Here is a 22,868-nt window from a genome sequence, read left to right as displayed (position 1 = left end):
CACGAGCAGGATTTTGGAAGGGCGATTTTTTGACCTAAATAAATAAATAGAGCAGACATCTCCAGGATTTGACCTGCAAGAAGTTTATTTCGCGCGATTTCTCTAAACTCGGTGGTCCTGTCCAAGACTCGGAGCTCTGGATTGGGCTGCGGGAGGCTCATCACGAGTTGCACCCCTGTGCAGCGCGTGCCGCCGCCTCGACCGTCGCCGCGTCGCCATGGCGCCGATGGCTGCGCCGCGCCGCCTGCACGTGCACTTCTACGACGCGGACGAGCCGACTGAGGTGACCGTTAAATCGGGCCAGGACATCCTGTGCACGGTGTCGCAAAAGATCGGCGTCCCCGCTCACGAGATCGCACTGGAGCTGTTCGGGGGGGAGGAGTCATACGACTTGACGCTCCACGCCATGTGCAATCACATCCAGGCGGTGCGGCGCCGCGGCGGCGCGGGGCACCGTGGCGAGGCCTCCGCCGGCTCGCAGCAGCAGTCGGAGCCGCACGTCCTCTTCAACTTCCCGTCGGCCAAGATCTTGATCACTACCGAGGGCATCTTCTCGCAGGAGACGGCGGTGTACGAGCTGATCGACAACGCGCTCGAGTCGGTGTACCTCCTCGCGAGCGGGACCCCTTCATCGTACATTCCTCAAGTCGTCCTGCTCCTCGACCTCGAGCGCAACATTCTGCGGGTTGTGGACAACGGGCGCAGCTTGACGCACGATGAGCTGGTGATGTGGGGGCAGCTTGGGACCTCGGACCACCAGAAGCACGGCGGCTCGGCCTCCGGCTTCTTCCCCGTGCGCTACTCGCGGTTCGGCGTCGGGTCCAAGGGAGCCGGAAAGGCGCTGCTGGGAGAGGGCGGCGAGCTCTCAATGGCGAGGGTGGAGGGCGGCCCCCGTGGCAGTGGGACGAAGCTGACGATGCCGATCGCGAAGGTGGCCGCCCCACCACTGCCGTGCCCGCGCCACGCCTCCTCACTCCTCTCCACTGCCACCCTCCCCAGCACCCTCCCACCAATTTCCACCCCCTTCCACCGCCTCTCTCCCCACCGCAGCCTTACCTCCACCGCCCTCCCCTTTCTACCCGATCCACCCTTTTACCCTTTACTGCGCGCACACCCTCGCAGATGATGAAGGCGGCTGAGGAGGGCGACCGCAAGGGCGAGTGGAAGCAGCCCGTCACGTCGTGGCAGCCGGACGCGCAGGTGCGCGCGCTGATGGACCGCGAGGGGTGGGGCGACAAGGCGACGTGCTTCGAGGTGCGCGGCGTCAAGGCGAACACCCTGCGCGAGTTCGCGGCGGGGTTGAAGGAGGCGGGCGGCCTCGCCGACAAGCTGTGCGACAAGTACCTCCCGTGCCTCGTGACGACCGACCCCAGCTCGGCGGCGCGCGCTCTTGCGGCGCGCGCTCTGCCGGAGATGGAGGGCTTTCCCCGGCAGCTGATTCGGATGAGCGTCGAGCTCGGCGAGGACCGCATCACGCTCAACGACGAGATCTTTGGCCACGGCGATGTCGACAACCTGCGCTGCTCGCAGCTCATTCAGCAGCGCCAGATCCGCTACCAGCACCTCGAGGAGAAGTTCCCGCAGGCGGCAGGCGGCCACGGCGCTGCGACGCGCTCCGCCGACCTCGCGTGCCCGTCGATGACCAAGGTCTTCGACGGCACTTGCGAGACGGGCGATATGCAGGGCTCGTGGCGGCTCGTCCTCGAGTACTGGCCGTCGACCAACGGCAGCACCTCCATGCCGCCGGTCGTCGAGCCCGGCTGCTTCGAGGTTCGGTGGAACGGGCGGCTGCTCTCCGAGGAGCGCACGAAGTCGTTCCAGTTCACCGAGCTCGCGGGCGCGAAGGAGTTGCTCGGGCGCGGCCCCCTGAAGGACCTGCCGGAGGCCGTGTGGCAGCGCTTCACCGGGACCCTCTACCTCGACGGCAACTTCGCCGTCGATCCGAACAAGAACGCGCTGCTGCACGATTCGTCGGTGGACAGCCTCGTGCAGAACCTCTTCCGCAAGTGGGACTCGAGGGCAGAGAAGCAGCGCGGCCGCGGCTCGCCCCGCGCGTCGCCTCTCTCGTCCCCAGGCTTTGGCTCGCCAGGCTACGGGCCTGGGGGAGGCAACTCGCCCCGGGAGGTCGCCAGCATGCGGCAGCAGCAGCAGCTCGACGCGGCGCAGAAGAAGAAGCAGGAGATGGTGCCCCTCGCAAGAGAGATGTGCGCCTGGCTGCACGACTGGAAGGAGGTCGACGAGGACGTCATCTTCGTGGCCGAGAGCACCGACCCCCCCCGCGCAGCCGATTGCGACGTCGACACCGCGCGGGGCACCTTCAAGGCGACGACGAACCACGTGCGGATCGGTGGCGAGAACTTTGTCGCGCCGGTTCGCCACAAGGTGAGCCTCGAGGCCAAGGACCTCGACCCGAAGAAGCGCCTGCTCGTCAAGATCGCCGTCAGAAAGCAGGAGGAGTTCGCCGAGGTGTGCGACTTCCAGTTCGACGGCTCGTACGACCCCGCCTCCGCGCTGCGCGACTCCGACGTGAACGAGGCCTGCCGCCAGGCGACGAGCGGCTTTGTGCGCTTGTGGCGGTGGACGCACGCCCGCGTGACCGAGCGGCCCGAGTCGTTTCCCCTCACGAGCCTTCGCAAGAAGGTCGCGGAGGGGGATTGGAAGCGGCACGTCACGGCGGCGAAGAAGCACTTGCCGTCCGAGCTGCGCGTCAAGAGCGACGCCGTCTCCACGAGCTCGCACCCCGTCATCGACGTCGGCAAGCCCATTGCGTTTGAGGACGCAGCCAGCGCCAGGGGCCCGGGCCACTTCGTTGTGCAGGTTTTCAATGGCCAGCAGCCCAAGGAGGCAATGCTGGGCGGCCTGCCAAACCGAGGCAAGCTCACCTTCGAGGTGAACGGGCAGAAGGTTGTTGAGGTCAGGCAGCCTTATGCCGGCGGCGAGTACTGGTTCGCGTGCCCGCACGCGCACAACCGCGGCGGCGCCTCTCTCAAGGCTGGCCGCAACACTTGCACCTTTCGCGGCGCGCGCGACGGCGAGCGCGACCTCGTGCTCAAGTTCGACGTCACCGTGCTGCCGGCCGAGCGGCCGGAGCGGCTCTTCCTGCACCATGGGTCGCTCGACGAGAACAGCGATGTGCGGCTGGGCGACACGCTGCCGCAGCTGTGCCTCGAGGCCCTCGACGCGACCGACCAACGGTTCGATCTCGACCCGCGCCACGTCAGCGTGCACTTGAAGGTGGGCGGCGGCGCTGAGCTGGAGCTGCACTCGAAGGACCGCAAGACCCCGCTGCGCGCCGGGCGCGAGCCGAGGCGCGTGGCGTTCGACCAGTTGCAGCTCCGCGGCAAGCTCAACCTCTCCTCCTCGGCGCGCAGCAACGTCCGGCCTGCCACGCTCGTCTTCCGCTACGAGCAGCCGCAGTCGCAGCCGCAGCAGCAGCTTGAAGATCTCGAGATGCACGTGCAGGTCTCGAGCGGGCCGGTTGCACGGCTCGACCTCGACGCCGAGCAGACGCCGCTGGAGCCGGGCAAGCCGCTGCCGGCTCTCGAGCTGCGTGCGTTCGACGCGTGGGACAACCCGGCGACGGAGGAGACGGTTCGCTTGTCGGTGGCGCCCGAGGGAAGCCTCCAGCTCAAGGACTCGGAGGTGGTGACGGACTCGAAGGGCAAGCACAAGCTCAAGGCGCGCTGGGCGGCGGTGAGCTCCGCGCCGGCCGTCGGCAACGCGACCGTCACCTTCTCGAGCGCGGGAGTGAGCAAGGCCCTCGCCGTGCCGATCGTTCAGCCGCCGGCCGCGCGCGTCGAGCTCGTCTGCCCCGACTCGGTGGGCAGCGGCGAGTCGTTCGAGTTGAAGCTCGTCGCATACTCGGAGGGAGACGCTGAGGTCGCGGTGCCCGAGATTGATCTCGGTGCGCTTCAGCTGGCTGTGGCCGGCAGCGACATCGAGCCCCCGGATTACACATGGCAACAGGATGGCCTGCGGCTGCGCTCGACCTGCAGCGTCATCGGCAAGGTAGGGACGATCACCCTCACCCTGCCGCCCGTCGCGCACAACATCCTCTCGACCGCCGACGCCAAGCAGCTCCAGCTGTGCGCCGGCGCTGCCGCGGGCATCCATGTGTCGGAGCAGGAGGTGCGCAACGGCTCGGAGTTTACGATCAATGCGAGCGTGGTCGACAGCGCGGGCAACAAGCTCGAGATGGGCCAGTACACGTGGCAAGTCGAGGCCTCGGCGCCCGACGAGCTCTACGTCAAGGCCGCCACGCGTCGCTGCCAGCCGAGCCCGTCGCTCCGCGCGTGCGTGTGCACGAAGCGGGTGCTCTCGCAGAGCACGCCGCACGCCGTCGCGATCCGCGCGACACCGACCGACGGCGGGCCAACGCTCGAGGAGGAGGTGCAGCTGCAGCTCCTGCCGGCGGAGCTGCCTTCGCAGATTGCTCTGTACCGGCGGTCTGACGAAGATGTCTTGCCGGTCATGGGACGGATCCAGGCCGTCGCGGGCGAGATGCTTCCGGAGCTCCTCGTCTCTCTCTTGCTCGAGACCGGGGAGGAGCACAGACGCGTGCAGCAGTGCCAGCTCGAGGTGAGCTGGCAGGGCGAGTCCCACAAGCGGCACGACACCTTCCCCAGCGACAGCCGCTCCGCCTTCCTCGTCAGCGGCCTGCCCGCAAGCACGACGGCGGGCACGCAAAAGCTCAAGCTCACGCTCCACAACTTCAAGGCGGCGCACGCGACGGCCGACGAGCAGCGGAAGCTGGGCGCGACGCTCGAGGCCTCTGGCCGCAGCAAGACGGTCGCGGAGATCGATGTCACCGTGCTCCCGGCTGCCCCGCTCGGCTTGCAGCTTGTTGGCGATGAGGTCCTCTCGCTGCAGGACGACACTATTGTCACGGACGTCGACCTCCGCCTCGTGGACGCGCACGGCAACGTCATCGACGAGACGTTCGATGTGACCGTCACGCTCACGCCGCCCGCCACGCCGCCCGCCGACACGGAGTCGACCACCGCCGTCCTCCAACAGCCGCTGCCCAACAGTACGCTGAAGGTCAAGCGCGGTAAGCTGAAGCTCTCGACGCTGCGGCTGTCCAACTACGGGCGGAGCGGCGAGTACTCGCTCGACTTCACCAAGGCGGACGGCAGTCTGGCTGGCTCCGTCCCTATCGCGTACACCGACCCGGCGGAGGAGAAGGCGGACGCGGAGCGGCTGCGGAGGGAGATCGCACAGCGCCAGGCCGACCTCGACGAGAAGAAGCGCCTCTGCGGCGAGGCGACAACGCGGCACGACGCCGCGAAGCGTGCTCTCGCCGACGCGCAAGGCGAGCTCCGCGAGACCAAGGCGCAGGAGAACGCGCGGAAGAAGCAGCAGGTTTTGATGAGCTTCGACGAGGCGCAGGCGAAGCTGGCCGAGACGCAGCCGCCGGACGAGGCACAGATCTCCGAGGGCGCGCAGCAACTCGGCACGCTGCTCGGCGCCACGGAGGAGGAGCCGACGGTGCAGCTCCTTCTTGACGACGAGGAGGGAGTGCGGCGGTACACGCGCTCTGAGGTCGACGGCCACGTGTTCCAGGACGAGGGCGGCGCAGTGCTGCGCACGATCGAGCTCGAGCCCGGCAAGTGGGGCATCTTCAAGGTGGCGCGGACCCGCCACGGCGGCGAGACGCGCGAGCGGCGCGGCGACCTCGTCTTCGACTACACGACGGACGCGTACAAGATGAAGCGGGCGGTCGTGGCGGGCGCGTCACTTTGCGCCGCCGCAACCACGCGCGACGCTCGCGTCGCTGCCGCGCTTCTCGCGCTCATCGGCGGCGACGCCGTCGCGCTGCACCCGGACGTGGCCTTCGGCGCGATGATGCCGCTGCTCGGCGGCTATGGCGTCCGCCCGCGCCGCACGCCAGCCAACTTCGTCGAGGAGAAGAACTACAAGGTGTCCGTTGACGGCTCGACGGGCCTTCTCGAGTTCGACGGCGAGGTGCTGCCGCCCGGCGCGAAGGAGTACGGCGCCGCGTACCTCGTCAACCTCGTGGTCCTCCCTGACGGGAACCAGGGCGCAGCGCTGCGCCGCGCGCTGTGGCGCGCCGTCGGCCGCACCGTCGTCGTCGACGGCGACGCTAGCCGAATGATCGAGTACGCCGACGAGAATCCGCACTTGCACGACGTGGTCGCCCTCGGCGCTCACGGCGAGACTGCGCCCTTCGATGCGATCCGCTCCTCCGGCGTGCAGCCTCTCGCCCGCACGGCCGGCGTGATGCTGGGCCCGCCGAGCGATCCGCTGGCTGCGCAGGCCCTATGCGGCACCGCGGCCGGCGCGGTGGTGTACGAGACGACGCTGGTGACGGCCTTCCAGGAACGGGTCGATGAGCTGCAGCGCGAGGTCGAGGAGAAGCAAGAGGGGCACGACGACGCAGAGGCGGCGAGGCTCGAGCAGGAGCAAGCCGTTGGGGCGGCCACTGCTGCGCTCAAGCGCGCAAAGAACAAGCGGAAGGCTCCGGGCGGCGAGCCGTCGGGCCTCGACCCCGCAACTGCCCAGGAGCGTCCGCGCCAAAGGCGCAGGACGGGAGGCACCGCCCAGGCGCCCAACTAATGCAGGCGCGAGCTACGTGTGCTCGGCGCCAGCAAAGTGCGCGTTCCCAACGCCGGGGTGGAACGTGTGCCGCCCGGTGCGTCGCGGGCCCCCTTGCGGCGGGGACGACCCCCGTCGCCCCCAGCATGTACGTTTTGTAATTATTCGCGCCGCAGGTGGCAGGAGAGTCACTAACGGCAAACCAAGCACAACTAGAGAACTATTTTGTGCCAGCGCGCAGCGGCGGCCCAAGTGAGACGGTGAGAAGGCCACCAGGGCGGTTAAATCAATTCGATACATATCAAGACGTAATCTCCTCAAAATACGAACGGAAACGCACCATCGCATACGACTTTGTTTAAAATAGCGGCTCGGCATGGGCCAGCGCCCCCTTTATTGTACACTGTGTGTAATCGAACAGAATCCAGCAACAGCGCAGCGCGGGCCAAGCAACGCAGCGCTGCGCGCCACGGTCAGGCCCTCCGCCCGACGCCAGCGAATGCGCCGGGCGCCGGGCCGACTCCGGCGACGATGGCGGCCTGGATGAGCTCGTCGTAGGTGCGCCCTCCGCCACGCCCTCCGCCCCCTTGCGTCTGCCGCCACGCGCTGTCGTGCGCGCCGCCCCTGCTGAGGAGGTGCGCCGCCTCGTGAGCGAGGGTGAGGAGCAGCTGCCCGCCTCGTTCCAGCGGCGCAGCAGCGGCGCGAGGTTCACCACGATGGCGCGCTCGGAGCAGAAGCCGAGGTAGGCACCGCCCACGTCGAAGCCCGCCTTGACCGTCCCTTCGAGGAGCGAGCCGAGCGACGGGAGCGCAGCGGCGAGCGTGCGCTTGGCCTGCTCGAGGTGCGCGCGGAGCGCCTTTAGCTGCGCCGCCTTGGGAAGCGTGCCGGCGGCCAGGTGCGCGGCGGAGGCCACGTCGGAGTACACCTCGCCGCCGCCGACGGAGTCGTGCGCCGCCACCGCCTTGAGGGCGTCGTGGCCGCGCAGGCACTTCTCCTCCGACTCGTTCGCCTCGTCTGCAAAGGCGGCGGCCGGAAGGATGTGCCCCGCCCGGAGGGTCTGCCGCTGCCTCGCCGCCGCCGCGATCTGCCTCTCGAGGGCGCGGCGCGACTCCTCTCCGCCCGCCGTCCCGCCGCCGCCGCGCCTGTCCGCCGCGCCGCCCGCCGCGCCGTCGTCGTCGAGCGAGATGACGGGAGGAGGCTGCCCGCCGCCCCGGCTCGGCCCTGCGGCCACGGGCGCCGCCGCCACGGGCGCCGCCGCCGCGGGCGCCGCCGCCGCGCCTCCTCCGCCGCCCACCTCGAGGCGCCTCTCGAAGGCGCGGCTCTCGACGCCAACCTGCTTCGCCCGGCTGAGCGCGGCGTCGAGCTGCGGGAGGGAGAGGCCGCCGTGCGCGGGCAGCGTCTCGAAGAAGGCCTGCGTGGCGTGCACGCACTTGTCGTCGAAGCGGCCGAGCCGCTTCTGCAGCGTCGCGAGCAGGCGGAGCAGGAGCCCGCGGTCGAGCGCCGTGGCGGGCATGAAGACGTGCGCGCCGTGCGCAAACGGGACGGCGACGAGGGCGGAGAAGTGGAGGCGCAGCGACCGCGACTCGGCGCCGACAAAGGCGAGCAGCTTGGCGGCGGCCTGCTGCGCGTCCGTCCTTGCGGCGGGCGCCTTCTTGAGCTCGGCGAGCAGCTCCTTGACGCACCCGCGCCGCGTCGCGCAGCACTGCGAGCGTCGCTGTCCCCGCTGCGCTCACTCGTGCCGCTGAGGCGTGCGGCTACGAGGGCGTGCTCGGCGACGCCATCACCGCGCGGCGGGCTCGCCTGCCTGCGCGGATGCGCGGCCTCGGCCTGCGCTCGCTCGAGGAGGTGGCGCCGGCTGCGTTCTGCGCCTGCTTTGTCGAGGCGGCCGAGAGGTTCCTCGACAGGTCGACGCCCGGCGGCGGCAGCGAGCGCGGCTTCTTCCAGATGCTCGCTCCGCTCTTCGGCCACGGCGCCTTCGAGTTGCCGTACCCGAACAGCCCTCGCCTCTTGCGCTTCCTCTCGGGCTGCACCACCTACGTCAACCCGCTCGGCGCGCAGCTGGGGCAGCTGACGCCGACGGGCGAGTCCTTCAAGAGGGCGTGGGAGGGCATGCAGCGCGAGGTCCGCAGCGAGGGCGTCGCGGGGCCTCTCGATCTCCGGGCTCCCGAGGCTGGCAACGGGCGGGCCGGCAGCGCTGGGCTACAGCGGCAGCTGACGCAGCAGCGGGAGCAGGTCAAGCGCAACCAGCTCAGCCGCAGCATCCTCGGGCTGCCGCACGGCGACACGCGGCGGGAGGCGTGGCTGGCCGTCGACTCGTTCTCGTCCGCGTGGGTGAGCTCATGGCCCTCGGCTCAGAACCGGTGCGAGGCGCGCGAGTTCCGCGAGATCTTCTGCACCTACCTCGGCCGGGAGAGCCCAGCCGTGCGCGCGCTCGTGGGCAAGAGCATCGCCTGCTCCGGCCGCGGCCCTCCTCGAGTCTGCGATGCCTTTGGCGTCCAGCTGGGCTTGGCGACGCTCAACGACCGCGCCCACGGCAACTGCCACGACGACATCTTCTCACGCGTGATCGGTGATGCGCTGCACGCGGGGCTGCGCGGCAAGGAGGAGCCGCGCGAGATCTTCAGCGCCGTCATCCCGCCTGTCACACTCAACGGCACCGCTGGCACGCGCGGCAAGAACGGCATCGTGCCGGATGGGCGGCTGCACTGCAAGCTGCGCGAGTCCCGCACGGCGCGCGCTGCACTGGCACACGAGGCCAGGCGCACCCGTCTGTACGGTGGCGCGGCACGACAGTGCAGCGCGGGCCCGAGCAGCCGCCGGCGGAGCACCTCCTCGAGGGCAAGACCATCCACCGCGGCGGGCCTCACTACATGAGCGCTCGGGCGCGCGACGATGGCCAGGGCGGCGCGGAGGCGTCGGACGACCTGCACCAGGTGTTCGACTGTGTGGTGGAGTCGGCATCCAAGCAGCACTGGAGGCGGATCGGCGCGCGTAGGGATCCCTAGCGCGAAGGAGGCGCGGTCCTACTTCGCTACGACGCTGCGGCGGGCGTGGGGCGTGCACTTTGCGCGCGAGTTCGCGCGGCACCGCATCCGACGCGTGGTGTTCGCGGGGGCCCCGCGGCGACAGCCGGGCAGGCCTCTCGCGACGGCCGATGGAGACTGGCCAGCGCTGTCGGCGGGCGAGTTTGCGGCGCACGCGCTGCGCGTAGGCGGCGCGTGGGCGGGCGGCCCGCCCGGCCGTCGGTGAGCACCGGACGCGAGGGTCGGTCGGCTCCTAACTAGCTGTATATAGTCGCGATCTGCCGGCGTGCGTTTGAGCTCACTAGCTAGAGCTCACACTAGAGGCCGTCATCGCATTCGCCTTCCTGGGACCCAGCGCTGACTTCTGACTGTCGTTGCTGTCTCTCTCCCTTCTCGACTGTCTGTGCTTGTGCGTCTTGGGTCCGGGGTTGTGTTTTTAGGAGGAGGCTGTGAACAGCGCCCCAAGCGCGGCGTTCGGCCGCCTTCTGCGGAACCTGCTTTGGACTTGGTCGTGTGTCGCGATGGCGTCCATATCTGACACCGAGCCGGCGGGCCTGTCGTCGATATCCGGCCTCAGACCCGCAGGCGGCGGCCGGAGCCAGCAGTCAGACGCAGACGTGAGTGATGGCTCGTCTGCGGGATCCGCAGCGGCCGCGGATCCGTCCCTCGTCCACCAGCGCCGCCGCTCCTTCTTTGGCAGGCAGCGAAGGAAGCAGAAGAAGGAGAAGAAGGAGCGGCTTCAGCGATGGCTGGAGGCGGACAACGCGGACGCCGAAGTGGAGGAGGAGGAGGAGGAGGATGAGGAGGTGAAGGAACCGAAACGGGGGTCCGCCATGTCAGCTATGTCCGCGAGGGTGTCCGTGAGCGGCCACTGGGCGGTCAAGGCCTTCGTCGCCCCGCTCAAGAAGCTCAAGGGCGGCCTCAAATGGTTTGTCATCTACATCACCCTCTTTGCCCTCCTCTGCATGCTCCTCTCCCTGGCGTGGCACGCGGTCAACGCGCACCTGCTCTGGAAGCTGACGGGCCTCGACCACTCGTGGGTGCTGCTGATGCCGCCGGGCGTCCTCTCCCTCCTCCTCCTCCTCGGCCTGCTCGCCCTCCTCTACCAGGTGCGCGTGGACCGCGCCCTAATTCGCACCCCGGCCCCGTCCTGCCCTTTCGTTTGTGTGCGCTTCTCACATCCTCCGGCTGCAGGTGTCCTCCATGTCCGAGGAGGCGCTGCTCGGCGCGGTGCACAAGGCGCTCGGCGTCGACACCGCCGCCGACGGCAGAGAGGGTCTGATCGGCCGCCTTGACAAGCTCGACACGCAGATCGAGCAGGCGCCGGGCGGACGCACCTTATCGCTACAAGCTGTAGCTAGTGTGTGAGTGGTGTGGGTGTGTGGATGTGGATGGGGGGGGGGGATGTCTCACATACCGTGACCCGACTCGCCCCGCGGCTCTGGTGTGCTCTGCAGGTGCTCGTGGCGTACCACGCGGCGCAGAAGGGCGCCACGGGGCTGGTCCAGGTGGGGAGGAAGCTCTCCGAGAACCTGGCCGCCTCGTCCGGCTCCTTTGGCAAGGATAAGAAGGCGCCGAGCTTCCAAGTCTCAAAGGTACGCGCCGCCATCGAACCCGCGCCCTCGAACCCCAAACCCCAACCCTGACCCCCCCCCCCCCGGGCCTTACACCGGGCCTTACACCGGGCCTTACCCCCCCCCCCCCCCCCGGCCCTACACCCTGCCCTACATACACCCGCAGGTGGTGTACGAGCTCCTCGCGACGCTGCGCGCCGCAGACGAGCGTGACGCCGCCAAGCAGGCGAGCGGCCAGGCCGGCGGCAAGCCGGGCGCTGCTTCTGGCAAGCGCAAGGCTGGCGGCAAGGCTGGAGGGCCGATCCAGCGGGCGTCGAGCAGGCTGTCCCACGGGGGAGAGGCGGGCTCGGCAGAGGCAGGCCGGAGGAGCGCGAGGAGCGGCGGGCCCTCCCACTCGCGGTCCTCCTCGCTCGGCTCCTCCCTCGCGGGCAGTGCGCCGAGCAGCCTCGCTGCCAGCGCGAACGGCTCGCCAAGCGCCTCTCGTGTCCCCTCCTCCGCGAGCCTCTCCTCGTGGGCGCAGCAGCAGACCCGCGAGCCGCCGCCCGAGCGAGAGCAGCTCTTCGTGCGCGAGCTGACGAGGCGGCCCCTCACACCCTCCGGCGGCCCCACTGTCCCCAACACAGCCCTTCGCACCCCGCCGCTCTGCCCACGCCACTCTGCTGTCCACCTCCCCCACTCTTGCCCCCCACTGTGCACTGACTCTCCGCCTCACACTCTCGCTCCTTCCGTGCTACGACCTGACCGTACCCCGCCGCCCCCTCCCCCCGCCGCCGCACCCCCACCCACCCACCCACCCACCCACCCACCCCAGGCTCGTCAAGGAGCTCAAGAAGTGGTCCGAGGAGGAGGCGGCCGCGGCGCCCGACTTCGACGAGCAGTGGGTCGAGGCGCGCGACCTGGAGAGCGGCCGCCCGTACTACTACCACACCCAGACCAAGGCTGTGAGGTGGGAGCGGCCCACGCAGCCGCGGCTCCCGCCGCCGCCGCCAACCCCCCCGGGAGACCCGGCTGGCGGCGGGTTTAACGGGTTGGTGGCGTTGCGCTCTGGCGATGACGCGTGCCTGCACGTGTGAGTCAATAGTCCTCGTTGGCCATTTCCCCCACAAAGGGGAAGGACCGTGAGTTGAGGAAATCGGGGGACGCGACCCACTTCGCCACAGACGGTCCCGCGCCTCGCCGTGTGACGGGGACACACCCCGCACCGTCCGCTGTGACCTGTGAGCTGTGTCCGTGTGTCCCCCGTGTGCCGTGAGGCCGTGTTTGTCCGTGGAAGTGAAATCTGAAAAAAGTCCGACGCGCTCGTCGGTGACGGTGTTCCCCAATCTGTGTCGCGCTCGGCGAACCTCGACAGCGCCTTCGGTGGCATGCAGCTCTTTGCGCCGGAAGCCTGGAGTGAAGCCCCTCTGCTGCTCACACGCTGAGGCAGAGCCAGAGGCACAGACCACAGTTGGCATACAGCCCCCCCACTGAAAGCACTGTGCGGCTGCCACAGCTCTTGAGCACTTGAGCACTTGATAGGGTCGATTCCGCATGGTACGGGACCCCTCGATCGTCTCGCCCTCCCTCACTGGTGTGTTCATTGGGGGGGGGGGGGCACATAACAAACACGGTACAGGATCGGAGGTGCACGCGGCCGAAGCAGCCCAGCTGTGACAGCGATGGGCTCGCCCTCACTGGCCCTCAGTCACTTGTGCTGCGGCTTGTGTGAGCGACACTGCTCGGCGACTGCCGGCACACTGTGAGACCATGGGTGTGAGGTAAAACCACGCTACCAGCGCTTGGTTACATCGGCCCTGAGGTCAGTTCCTTCTCTACTCTGTTAGTGACAAGACTTGTCTACTTGTCGCCGCTCCTGACGAGCACGCGCACGCTCCTCGTGTGCTACGCCGAGGCGGACCACCATGGCGTAGCACGACGTCTCTCGTGTTCCGTGCGCATGACACGCATGACCTGAAGCGTAGGCGGACCACGTCCTCCGCCGGCGCGACCCCGAGCTCGTCGAGCAGATCGAGGGTGCGCGCGACCTCGGCCGCCGCAGGGGGCGCGAAGCGCCGCCGGTGCGCCAGTCGGCTGACGTCGACGCCCAGGCTCTCGTCTGTGTCTGAGGCATCCGCGACCTCGCGCGATACGAGAAGGCGCCGCTCTGTTGCGTGTTGGAGAGAGCGCGTTCGAAACGCAAACGGACGACCAGGCCGAGCGCGGTTTGTGTTTCTTTTTCTGCGCCGCTTATCGCGGGGGCAGGAGAACTCGATTTACACACTCCAACGAACGAATTGCCCCAGGCCCAGCAAGAGGCTCTCTAATGCACCAAAGCGCTCGCGCTCGGGCCCCCACATGGACATATCGGCAGGCACAGCATGTGTGTGTGTCGCGAGAGAGAGGCCCACACACCGCACGCGCGCGGTGGCTGCGGTGCAGCGGCGCGGAGCACTCCCCTTTATTATGTACACACACCCGCCGGCGGTCTTGGTTCTCACGCCGCAAACGATCCCGCTAGCAGCACTCCCGCCAGCGCGCCATCTGACCCCATCAACGGCGAGACGAACGAGCGCATGCGCTCCTCTGGGAAGACCGGGTCGGCGTACACGATCCACCCAGTTCCGTGCCGCGCCGCGTGCTGGTACCACGGCCGCCGTGTCGCATCGTAGCTGCCGCGCCACGTGTAGAGCGGGCCGTCTCCTCCGCCCGCTGGCCACGCCCGCCACTCGCACTCTCCACTGGCCTTTGAGAGCGCGGGCACGACAGCAGCCGGCAGCGGCACGGGGCCGTAGGAGTACTCGCCGCGTCGCAGCGCCGCCTCGTCCATCCTATAGACGGCAAAGTAGTCGCCCGAGCGCGCCGCGAAACCGAGGAGCTTGGAGTGGCACAGCTCGGCGACCTCAGACGCGGCACGGCCGTCAACCTCTCCCCCGCAGCTGGCTTCCCACGCGCGCCACACCTCGCCAAGCACGGCCTTCGCGGCAGCCTCCGACTGCACCGGCGCCGCAGCGCACGCCGCAGCCGCGCCTCGCAGCGCCGCGGTGGCCTGCTCGGCCCACGCCTGCGCCGCTGCAGGCAGCCTCTCGCGAGCGAGTTGCTGCTCCCAGGCGCGGAGCTGCTGCTCGAAGCCGAGGTTTGGCTCCACAAAGCGCACCTCCCGCACGCGCGACAGCGCCTCGTCATACGCCAGCCGCTGCTCGCGCATCAACCAGCTGAGCACCACCGCAGCCGAGCGGCTGCCTCCGGCGGCGCAGTGGCAGAGGACTCTGCCACCGGCGTCCCGGGCGGCGTCGATGAAGGCGAGGGCCGCTTCGAGTGGCAGCTTCGCGCTCGGGCTGTCTGCGAGGCGCAGCGAGAGGTACGAGAGGCGCTCGTCCGCCGCGAGGGACTGCGGCAGCTCCTGCGGAAGGTGGAGAGCTTTACCTTACACCTTACCTTACCGCCCACCTCCAGCTTGGGACTGCGGCAGCTCCTGCGCCGCCACGAGGATGTGGGTGATGCCGGCCGCCGCAACCTTGGGACGGCTCTTGGAGGCAAAGTAGTTTGCCAAGTGGACGTGCTCCGCGATGTGGTCGATGCCCGACCGCTCTCGCAGCGAGGAGAGGTCGTCGCAGTGCACGACCACCCGCCTCTCTCCCGCAACGCCGCCACCAGGCGCGTCCGCGTTGGCGCTGCCTTGCGGCCCCTCGCCCCGCAGCAGCCCCTCGGGATCCAGCAGCCGGCGCACCTCCTCGTGCGCCGCCCGCCCGCCGCGCCTCGCTTCGTCAACCGGCGTCGTCCCCGCCCGCGTCGGCGCGTCGGCCCGCGCGCCCGCGTCGAGCAACAGCCGGCACACCTCCGGCTGGCCCTCCCGCGCAGCAAAGTGGAGAGGCGTCTCGCCGACGCGCGTCGCCGCGCCGGGGCTGGCGCGGCGGTCGAGCAGCAGCGCGGCGGCGGCGAGGTTGCCGCCTTCGGCCGCCGCGTGGAGCGCAGTCGAGCCGTCGTGGTCCCTGGCGTCGACGTCGCCGGAGAGCCAGTCGAGCAGCGCGGAGAGGGTGGCCTGGCCGCCGTCCCCGGCCGAGACGGCGTCCTGGCGAGGGGAAGGGGTGGGGGGGAGGGCACTAGTGGGTGAGTGAGCGAGGAGGGAGGGAAGGGAGTGGGCCGAGGAGGAAGCTGGGAAGGGAGTGGGCCGAGGAGGAAGCTGGGAAGGGAGTGGGCCGAGGAGGAAGCTCTCCTGCAGCAGCTCCGCGGCACGGAGGCCCCAGCTGCGCCTGGCAAAGGCGAGCCGCTCGTCGGGAGGCATCGGCATCACCTGCGAGGCGGCGCTCTCACCCGAGACGCAGCGCAGGCGGGGAGAGGCTCGCCCGGGCGGAGGTGCGGCTTGCGGGGGCGGCCGGACTCACCTTGGCGAGGAATGCGGCGCTCTTTGACCACTGCTGCGCAGGCGTCTCCACCGCGCAGCATCGGTCGAGGGTGCGGTACCTCGCGTCCTCGAGTGGCGTGATCCCGTCCCGGTCCGTCGCATGCACATCTGCGCCGTGCACCACCAGAAGCTTGCACACGTCGAGCCTCCCGTTGAACGAGGCCACGTGCAGCGCTGTCGCACCGATCTTTGTGCGAGCGGCCAAATCCGCGCCGTGCGCGAGCAGCGCGCACGTCACCGCAGCGCTCCCGGAGAAGGCGGCGTTGTGCAGCGCCGTCCAGCCAAGAGGACAGGCCTCGTCGATGCCGCCGCCGCCGCCGGCTCGCAGCAGCAGCGCCACGCACGCAGCGTCGCCTGCCTTCGACGCCTCGCGCAGCGCCGTGGATTCGTCTTCCATGGCGGTTTGTGAATTGTTAGGCTTGCACGTGGAGAGAGAGAGAGAGAGAGAGAGAGAGATCTTCTGTTCAGTCGACGCTCGTTCGTCTACTGAGAACTCAGTGGTTGTCACCACTTTGTATTCTTTAATATGAACCTTGCGAACTCGTCCCCCCCGGCAGGGCTATGCAACTGTGACCAGTGTGTGCTGTCTACGCCTGATCCAGGCGTGAAATCTGCCGATGCGTGATCTGTGTGTGGGCCGCTCTGTGAGGGGTCCAGGCATTGTCCGACGGGTAGGGGGTCTGTGCCCGGGCGGTGTCCGGTGCGGAGTCTCTCTCTGATCCCGCCTGTGGTGTTGGGTGCGAGGTCGTGGAAGCTTCGATCCCAAGGGGGGGAGCTGAGCCCACTCGATAACCAACTCTCAGGGGCAGTAGGTGGGCGAGCTTCAAGCGCGCTCATCTCGATCGTCAAGGCGTCGCTACGCGCGGTCTTCCGCGGGGGGAGCGTCGCCGACGGGTGCGGGACCGCGGCGCAGCCAGTGCCGTGGCGATGCCTCCGGCTGCTGCGGCGAGTGGCTTGCTGCTCGCTGCGATGGCGAAAAACTCGTCTCGTGGCACACCAAGGGCTTATGCTCTGTCGAGACGTGAGGCGTATGCGCCCAGGAGGGGAGGGTGCATGCGTAACGACGCTGCTAGAGATGCCTTTCGGGGCCCAGAGATAAAACTTCTGATGCCATGCGTGACCTAGTAGTGTCCCCAGCTATGGGCGTGTCCACGTTGGAGCCAGGTGTGGTGTGGACGCGAGAATAGCTCCGCCGTTCATGGAGGCAACCGATGCGAGTCGACTGGTGTGTGTCGTCGTGGTTTCGTATCAAGAATTCTCTCTCTCTCTTGCACGTGGGGACCCGTCCTCGTCCCATCCCTCGTTTGGTTGTGTCTGTGTGTCGCTCGTGCGTGTCGTCATCATCTGTCCAGCGTCCACCCATACCGCGTTGGTGTCCAGTCCGAGCCTGACTGTTCTTCACCTTCCTACATACACACATACATTTGTTGTGTTTCTTTCTTTCTTTTACACTGGCACGGGACTGCGCGCACACTGCCACTGGCACTAACACAAATCTCTCTCTAACACACGGGAAAAGATTTGTAGCCCACTCGCTCGCTGGGCACGGGACAAAGACATCGGTCACCGACTTTCTCTTTCTTTCCTCATGCGAGGGAGTTTTGTTGTAAGATTCTTTCCTCATCCACCTCACCGCACGGCATGCGCTGCCTCGATGGCTGCCTCCGCCTCCGCCACCACCTCGGCGAGGCCGCGCATGCCGCGCAGCCGCTCCGAGGCTGCCAGCACGCTGGCCCGCGCACCCTCGCTCTCCACCGCGGTGCGGACGGCAGAGCAGACGGCCTCCGCAGTGAAGCTGTGCTTGGGCAGCTGTGCTACCCCAAACCCGGAGGCCACTGCCGAGGCGGCGTTGAAGAACTGGTCGTCGAAGAAGGGGACGCAGATGACTGGCACCGCGTGCAGCACCGCCTCGTTTACGGATGTCGCTCCGCAATGCGAGACGAAGGCCTGGACCGCGGGGTGGGCCAGGACCGCCGACTGCGGCACCCACGCCTCTGCGCGGGCGCGTCCTGGCGGCAATGAATCGATGCAGCCCTCAACGAGCTCCGGTGCGACGGCCATCAGGACCCGCCATGGCCCCTCCGCGATCGCCTGGAGCAAGCGCTTGGCGATGTTGGCCGCCAAAGGTCCGCTCCGGATCATGGACCCCAGGCTGACGTAGACGATGGGAGAGACCTCGGCGTCGCACCAAGCCTGCAGCCCGCCTGCCACAAAACGCTCCGCCTGCGCCTCGGTCACGCCAAAGTCACTAGGCAGCACAGGACCGACGTTTCGCCGGCCTTCAGGGATCTCGCAGCCCTCGAGGAGGTCTGGCAGGAGAGTGTAGAGGACGGGGTGCGGGACCGCCGCCAGGTCCTCGCGTACCGGGCTGTACTCCGGCTCGTCTGTCAAGTTGCTCGGCAAAAACGTCCCCTGCGCCTCTGGATTCCGAACATAAATCTGCGACGGGCAGAGAGCCAGCGACGGAACGCCGTGGTCGGCACAAAACCCGCCCATCCAAGAGTATACGTGGACGCCGTCGTAGACGCACAGCGCCACATCCTTCTGGAGCACGCGCTGCTTCATTCCGATCAGGGCCTCTCGTGTTCCTTGCAGTCCATGCAGGGCTGCCGCAGGATCCTCGAACGTAGCAGCGAGGTTCTCCTCCAGCCGCTCACGGCTGTTTCCCTGCGACTCCTCATAGGTGTCTCCGCTAGCCGCACTCGCTGTGCAGTAGGCTCTCGTGAAGCGGTCGAAGCGGTCGTCGCCCGCCTCGTGCAAGGGGTGAAACGAGGCGAAGGCGGGTACGTTTGGCCCTGCTGTGCTCGGCGACCAGTATTCGACGGCGTACCCGCGCCCGTGGAGCCGCTCCGCGATGAAGACCGTGTAGTCAAAGTGCCCGCGGTCGGGAGGTATCACGAAAATCACGGTCTCGTTTGCGGCTGGGGCCGCGGCCGGGTCTCCTTGCGCGGCGTTGCACATCGGCGCCGGGCTTGGTGAGGAAGCTGCTGAGCACAGCAGGGCGAACCGGGATCGGTGCAGATCGCAACCGCGCGACCGGCCAAGGAACGAGGCATTGGCCAGGGACTCCAGGAGGGACTCCAGGAGGAACGTACGTCCGAAGAACGAGACTCTCGGGAGAAGAATTTGAGGATGAATACTCTCGCACGACACTAGGCACGGGACTGGCGCGCACTGGCACTAACACAGGTACACCACGGGAGCCTCATGAGAAGAAAGAACATCCCGGCCAAGGCGTCGTCGCGCTGGAGGGCGCAGACGTGTCTCTGATGCGCATCACCTAGGTGAATACTCCGATTGGTTGCGGTCTCGCGGAGGAAGAGGTGTGTAGCAGATGGTGGAAACTGTGTGTGTGTGTGTGTGTGTGTGTGTGTGTGTGTGTGTGTGTGTGTGTGTGTGTGTGTGTGTGTGTGTGTGTGTGTGTGTGTGTGTGTGTGTGTGTGTGTGTGTGTGTGTGTGTGTGTGTGTGTGTGTGTGTGTGTGTGTGTGTGTGTGTGTGTGTGTGTGTGTGTGTGTGTGTGTGTGTGTGTGTGTGTGTGTGTGTGTGTGTGATTTTTGAAGACCAACAAGAAATCACGACTCTCACAGTGATTTGGGCTCGGCAGCTTTTCTTGTGTGTGTGTGAGAGAGAGATTTTGTTTGTGTTTGTTTTATTGTTTGTGTGTGTGTGAGAGAGAGAGATCTCTTTCTTGTGTGTGTGTGTGTGTGTGATTTTTGAAAACCAACAAGAAATCTCTCTTCTTGTGTGTGTGTGTGTGTGACTCGAGTCACACACGTGGTGGAAAGCAGCGGGCTGGAGAGCTCGTCATAAATAAATAAGGAGAGCGAGACGCGCCCGCGGCGAGCCCCACCGCATACAGCCTGCCGTCCAGCACCGCCACGGCGAGCTTATACCGCGCCTCTGCCATCGGCGCCACCGCTTCCCACGCATCCAGCGCCGGATCGTACCGCTCCACCGAGCCGAGGTGGCCGTTGCCCGCGCTGCCACCCACCGCGTACAGCTTGCCGTCGAGCACCGCCACGGCAAAATTACACCGAGCCGCCGTCAGCGGCGCCACCGCCTCCCATGCGTTCGTCGCGGGATCGTACCGCTCCACCGAGGTGAGGTAGATGATGCATCCTCGTCGTCGTTGTGACCTCCCGCAGCGTACAGCCTGCCGTCGAGAACCGCCATGGCGTGAGAAACCCGTGCGGTCGCCATCGGCGCCACCGCCCCCCACGCGTTCGTAGCCAAGTCGTACCGCTCCACCAGGTTGAAAGTTGCGCCGTCAGCCTCATTCTCGCCGCCCGCCGCATAGAGCTTGCCATCGAGCGTCGCCATGCCTGCACTTTCACGTGCCGACGGCATCGGCGCCAATCGCTGTCGCGGCCGCGCTTCGGCAGCGTCTCCGTCCACACCAGCCGCGGCGCCACGCGCGGCACGTCCCCTTGGCGGCATGCGCCTTGGTCGGCAGCTGGGCGAGGATGTGCGGGGCGAGGTCCGGCGAGAGGAGGACCTCGGAGAGCACCCACTCGGGCTGCTCCACGAGCCGTGTGGTGTGCTCCTCCGCCACGCGCATTGCGGCGTCGCTCGCGCCCGCCTGCGCCTCGATGATGGCGCACCGCTGCGCTGGCGAGAGGCCCGCGACGCGCGCGCCGATGCGGTGGGAGGCCATGATGGGTGGCGGCTGAGAGCTTGATAAAACGGACATTTTGCCCGAAAGAAAGAAAAACAGTGGCACGGAGGACGGCATGTTGCGACGGACTTTTCTTCTCGCACACTGGAACATTCTGCTGGTCGCCGAAGCGCTCGCCGCTCGGCTGCTCCTCCTCCTGTGCCGCAGCTCGTCGCTCGTTCCCGATGCTGCTCCAGGCGGCCCGCGTCGCGCGCGCGAGGGCACTGCCCGCGCTGCCGCGGCTGCTCGCCGGCGCGAGCGCGTCTACCAGCGCGCTTCCTCGGCTGCTCAGCGCGAGTGTATCGTCTAGCCAGCCACTGCTCTCGCTCGCTCGACGCGGCCGCTCGACATTGTCAATGCCCGGCGTTGGCGCGGGCAGCGTGGCGGAGGCCGTCGCGTCGGCGGTGGCGGCTCCTGCGGCCCAGACCGTGGACCGCGCCGTCGGGTGGTGGCTGCTCGTGAGCAGCGGCTCCGTGTTTTGCATGGTCGTCGTTGGCGGCATCACGCGGCTGACGAGGTCGGGCCTGTCGATGACGGACTGGCGGCCGCAGGGCAAGCGGTGGCCGCGCAACGACGCCGAGTGGGAGGCCGAGTTTGACCGGTGGAAGCAGTTTCCCGAGTACCAGCGGCTGTACAAGGGCTCGTCGATTCCCTTCTCGATGGAGGACTTCAAGGGCATCTTCTTCTGGGAGTGGTTCCACCGGATGATGGGACGGTGCGCTCCCTCGCCCAGCCTCTCTCGCCCGCCGCACAGGCCGCGCCCCTCCCTCCTTCCACACTCCACCGCACAGCACCGGCCCCGCACCGTCCCAAGCCCTCGCCCCTCCCACGGCTCGCTGCCACCCCCTTCCCACGGCTCGCTGCCACCGCCCGGCACGCAGGTCCATCGGCGTCATCTACGGCGTGCCCCTCGCCTACTTTTGGGCGCGAGGCCGCATCCCGCGCAGCCTCGCCCCCACCCTCGGCGGCCTTCTCCTCGCGGGCGGATCGCAAGGCCCTCGCCGGCGGGCGGAGGCGGTCGAGGCACGGCCAGAGGCGGTGCGGTGACGCGTCCCCGCGGCTTGGCCCCGTAGGCCTCGTGGGGTGGTGGATGGTGCGGTCGGGCCTCGACTCGAAGCAGGTCGAGGCGATCGACGGCGGCATCCCCACCGTCTCGCCCTACCGCCTCGCCGCCCACCTGACTTGCGCGTTTGGGATCTTTTCGGTCCTGCTCCACACCTCGCTCGGGATCCTGCAGCCGCGCGTGGCGGAGGCGGTGGCGCTGCCCTCGCTCCGGCCGCTGCAGCAGCGCGTGCGCGGCCTCGCCCTCCTCGTCGGCGTCACCGCTATCTCTGGCGCCTTTGTCGCCGGGAGGCAGGTGCCGCCGGCCCCGGCCTTCCGACCCCTCCCCGGTGGACACGTCCGCGACACGTCCGCGACACGTCCACGACGCGTCCGCGACACGTTGTCCGCGACGCGTCCCACAGGCGGGCTTCGCCTTCAACACCTTCCCGCTGATGGAGGGGCGGCTGGTGCCCGAGGGCTACATGGAGCTGCGGCCCCTCTACCGCAACTTCTTCGAGTCGGTGCCGTCGGTGCAGCTGCACCACCGCGCCCTCGCCCTCACCACCCTCGCCTCGGTGTCGGGCGTGTGGGTGTGGGTGCAGGCGATGCCGCTGCCGCCGCAGCTGCGCCTCGCCACCGACCTGCTCCTCCTCGCGGCGTGGGGCCAGGTCGGGCTCGGCGTCGCGACGCTGGTCAACTGCGTGCCGGTCCACCTCGGCTCCGCGCACCAGGCGGGCGCGCTGAGCCTCTTCTCGGTGGCGGCGGACCGCGATGCGCCGGCTGCCGCGACGCCCCTTCACAGGATCGGTCTCTGAACAGGTGGTCCTCTTCACCCTGCACTCGTGCCGCGCGCCGGCGCAGGCTGGCAAGCTCGCCGCGCGGATCGGGCAGCGAGTTGCGGTGGCCTAGGCGGTTGCTAGGGTGGCGGGGTGGGCTGGGAGGGGGAGAGGGGCCTCGTTCGTTGCTTCGGGGCCGTACTAAGGGCCACCGGGCCGCTTTCGGGGACACGCAAAGAAGGCGCGGGGGGGCCGCAAGTCGCAAGTGGGGAGAGTGAGGTGCGGAGAGAGGTGGAGACTGGAGTGGAATGTCGGGCTGATTGGGGGGTCTGTCAGAGAGAGGAGACCTCAGGGTTCCACAGTTTCTCAAGCGCCGTGTCGGGATTCCTACGCGTGTCTTTTTGTCTGTTCTCTGTTGCACTTGCAGTGTGATATGATGCTTATGGACTTTGCAATTTTCACTCTTCACACACTTCAGCGGCGATTCGCTTAAATTCATTATTGTTTTTATTGGACTCAGGAGCTCAGGAGTTGTCTGGAGACTGGACGCTTCCTCCCGGCTCCGCGGTGAGATCTGAGAACCGTGTGAACGCGGTGAACATGCTGACTCGTGACTGATGGCGCGTTGGGGCGGGAAAATGCGGGGATGATGTTATGTCGCCGGTTTCGTCGATCGTTCTTTTTGACTTTGTGACTTCCGGCAACAACTTGATTCCCGGATCGGCGTCTCACGGCCGGGCCGCGGGACGGGGAGGGAGCTGAGCCCTGGCTGTCAGGCTGTCAGGTGCTGTCAGGTGATCTGTCAGGCTGTCAGGCACTGTCAGGCACTGTCAGGTGCCTCTGTCAGACCAGCTGTCAGG

General features: G+C 67.9%; 6 protein-coding genes across 6 annotated transcripts; 3 read left to right on the top strand and 3 right to left on the bottom strand.

Annotated features, from left to right (window-relative positions):
* Positions 1–217: 217 nt before the first annotated feature.
* EMIHUDRAFT_449122 (hypothetical protein) lies at positions 218–6,873 on the top strand (the record flags this gene model as incomplete). The annotated part of the gene is made up of 3 exons (XM_005789226.1): positions 218–427; positions 482–931; positions 1,123–6,873. 3 exons carry the CDS (start codon positions 218–220, stop codon positions 6,574–6,576), a joined length of 6,114 nt encoding a protein of 2,037 aa, XP_005789283.1. The 3' UTR covers positions 6,577–6,873.
* Positions 6,874–7,028: 155 nt separating this feature from the next.
* On the bottom strand, positions 7,029–8,336 carry EMIHUDRAFT_201121 (hypothetical protein; the record flags this gene model as incomplete). The annotated part of the gene is made up of 4 exons (XM_005789225.1): positions 7,029–7,199; positions 7,268–7,564; positions 7,889–8,189; positions 8,332–8,336. 4 exons carry the CDS (start codon positions 8,334–8,336, stop codon positions 7,029–7,031), a joined length of 774 nt encoding a protein of 257 aa, XP_005789282.1.
* Positions 8,337–8,367: 31 nt separating this feature from the next.
* EMIHUDRAFT_449121 (hypothetical protein) lies at positions 8,368–12,055 on the top strand (the record flags this gene model as incomplete). The annotated part of the gene is made up of 8 exons (XM_005789224.1): positions 8,368–9,240; positions 9,315–9,488; positions 9,568–9,762; positions 10,019–10,354; positions 10,463–10,618; positions 10,773–10,931; positions 11,036–11,173; positions 11,319–12,055. Coding segments are annotated over 8 exons (2,766 nt in total), but the record flags the coding sequence as incomplete, so codon positions are not given.
* Positions 12,056–13,400: 1,345 nt separating this feature from the next.
* On the bottom strand, positions 13,401–15,887 carry EMIHUDRAFT_433718 (hypothetical protein). The gene is made up of 5 exons (XM_005789223.1): positions 15,514–15,887; positions 15,345–15,422; positions 14,604–15,200; positions 14,031–14,531; positions 13,401–13,959 (listed from the first exon to the last, which is right to left on the bottom strand). Exons 2-5 carry the CDS (start codon positions 15,417–15,419, stop codon positions 13,405–13,407), a joined length of 1,728 nt encoding a protein of 575 aa, XP_005789280.1. The 5' UTR covers positions 15,420–15,422; positions 15,514–15,887; the 3' UTR covers positions 13,401–13,404.
* Positions 15,888–17,162: 1,275 nt separating this feature from the next.
* EMIHUDRAFT_98252 (hypothetical protein) lies at positions 17,163–18,494 on the bottom strand (the record flags this gene model as incomplete). The annotated part of the gene is made up of 1 exon (XM_005789222.1): positions 17,163–18,494. The coding sequence occupies one exon, from the start codon at positions 18,492–18,494 to the stop codon at positions 17,163–17,165; it is 1,332 nt and encodes a 443-aa protein (XP_005789279.1).
* A 2,134-nt stretch (positions 18,495–20,628) lies between these two features.
* On the top strand, positions 20,629–22,463 carry EMIHUDRAFT_415019 (cytochrome oxidase assembly factor COX15). The gene is made up of 5 exons (XM_005789221.1): positions 20,629–20,903; positions 21,070–21,182; positions 21,262–21,545; positions 21,655–21,987; positions 22,052–22,463. Exons 1-5 carry the CDS (start codon positions 20,671–20,673, stop codon positions 22,139–22,141), a joined length of 1,053 nt encoding a protein of 350 aa, XP_005789278.1. The 5' UTR covers positions 20,629–20,670; the 3' UTR covers positions 22,142–22,463.
* Positions 22,464–22,868: the final 405 nt, after the last annotated feature.

The sequence above is a fragment of the Emiliania huxleyi genome (genome assembly GCF_000372725.1).
Source record: "Emiliania huxleyi CCMP1516 chromosome Unknown EMIHUscaffold_13, whole genome shotgun sequence".
Classification (NCBI taxonomy): Eukaryota; Haptophyta; order Isochrysidales; family Noelaerhabdaceae; genus Emiliania; species Emiliania huxleyi.
The sequence above is the reverse complement of the archived record's forward strand: the minus strand, read 5'-3'. Positions and strand labels throughout refer to the sequence as shown.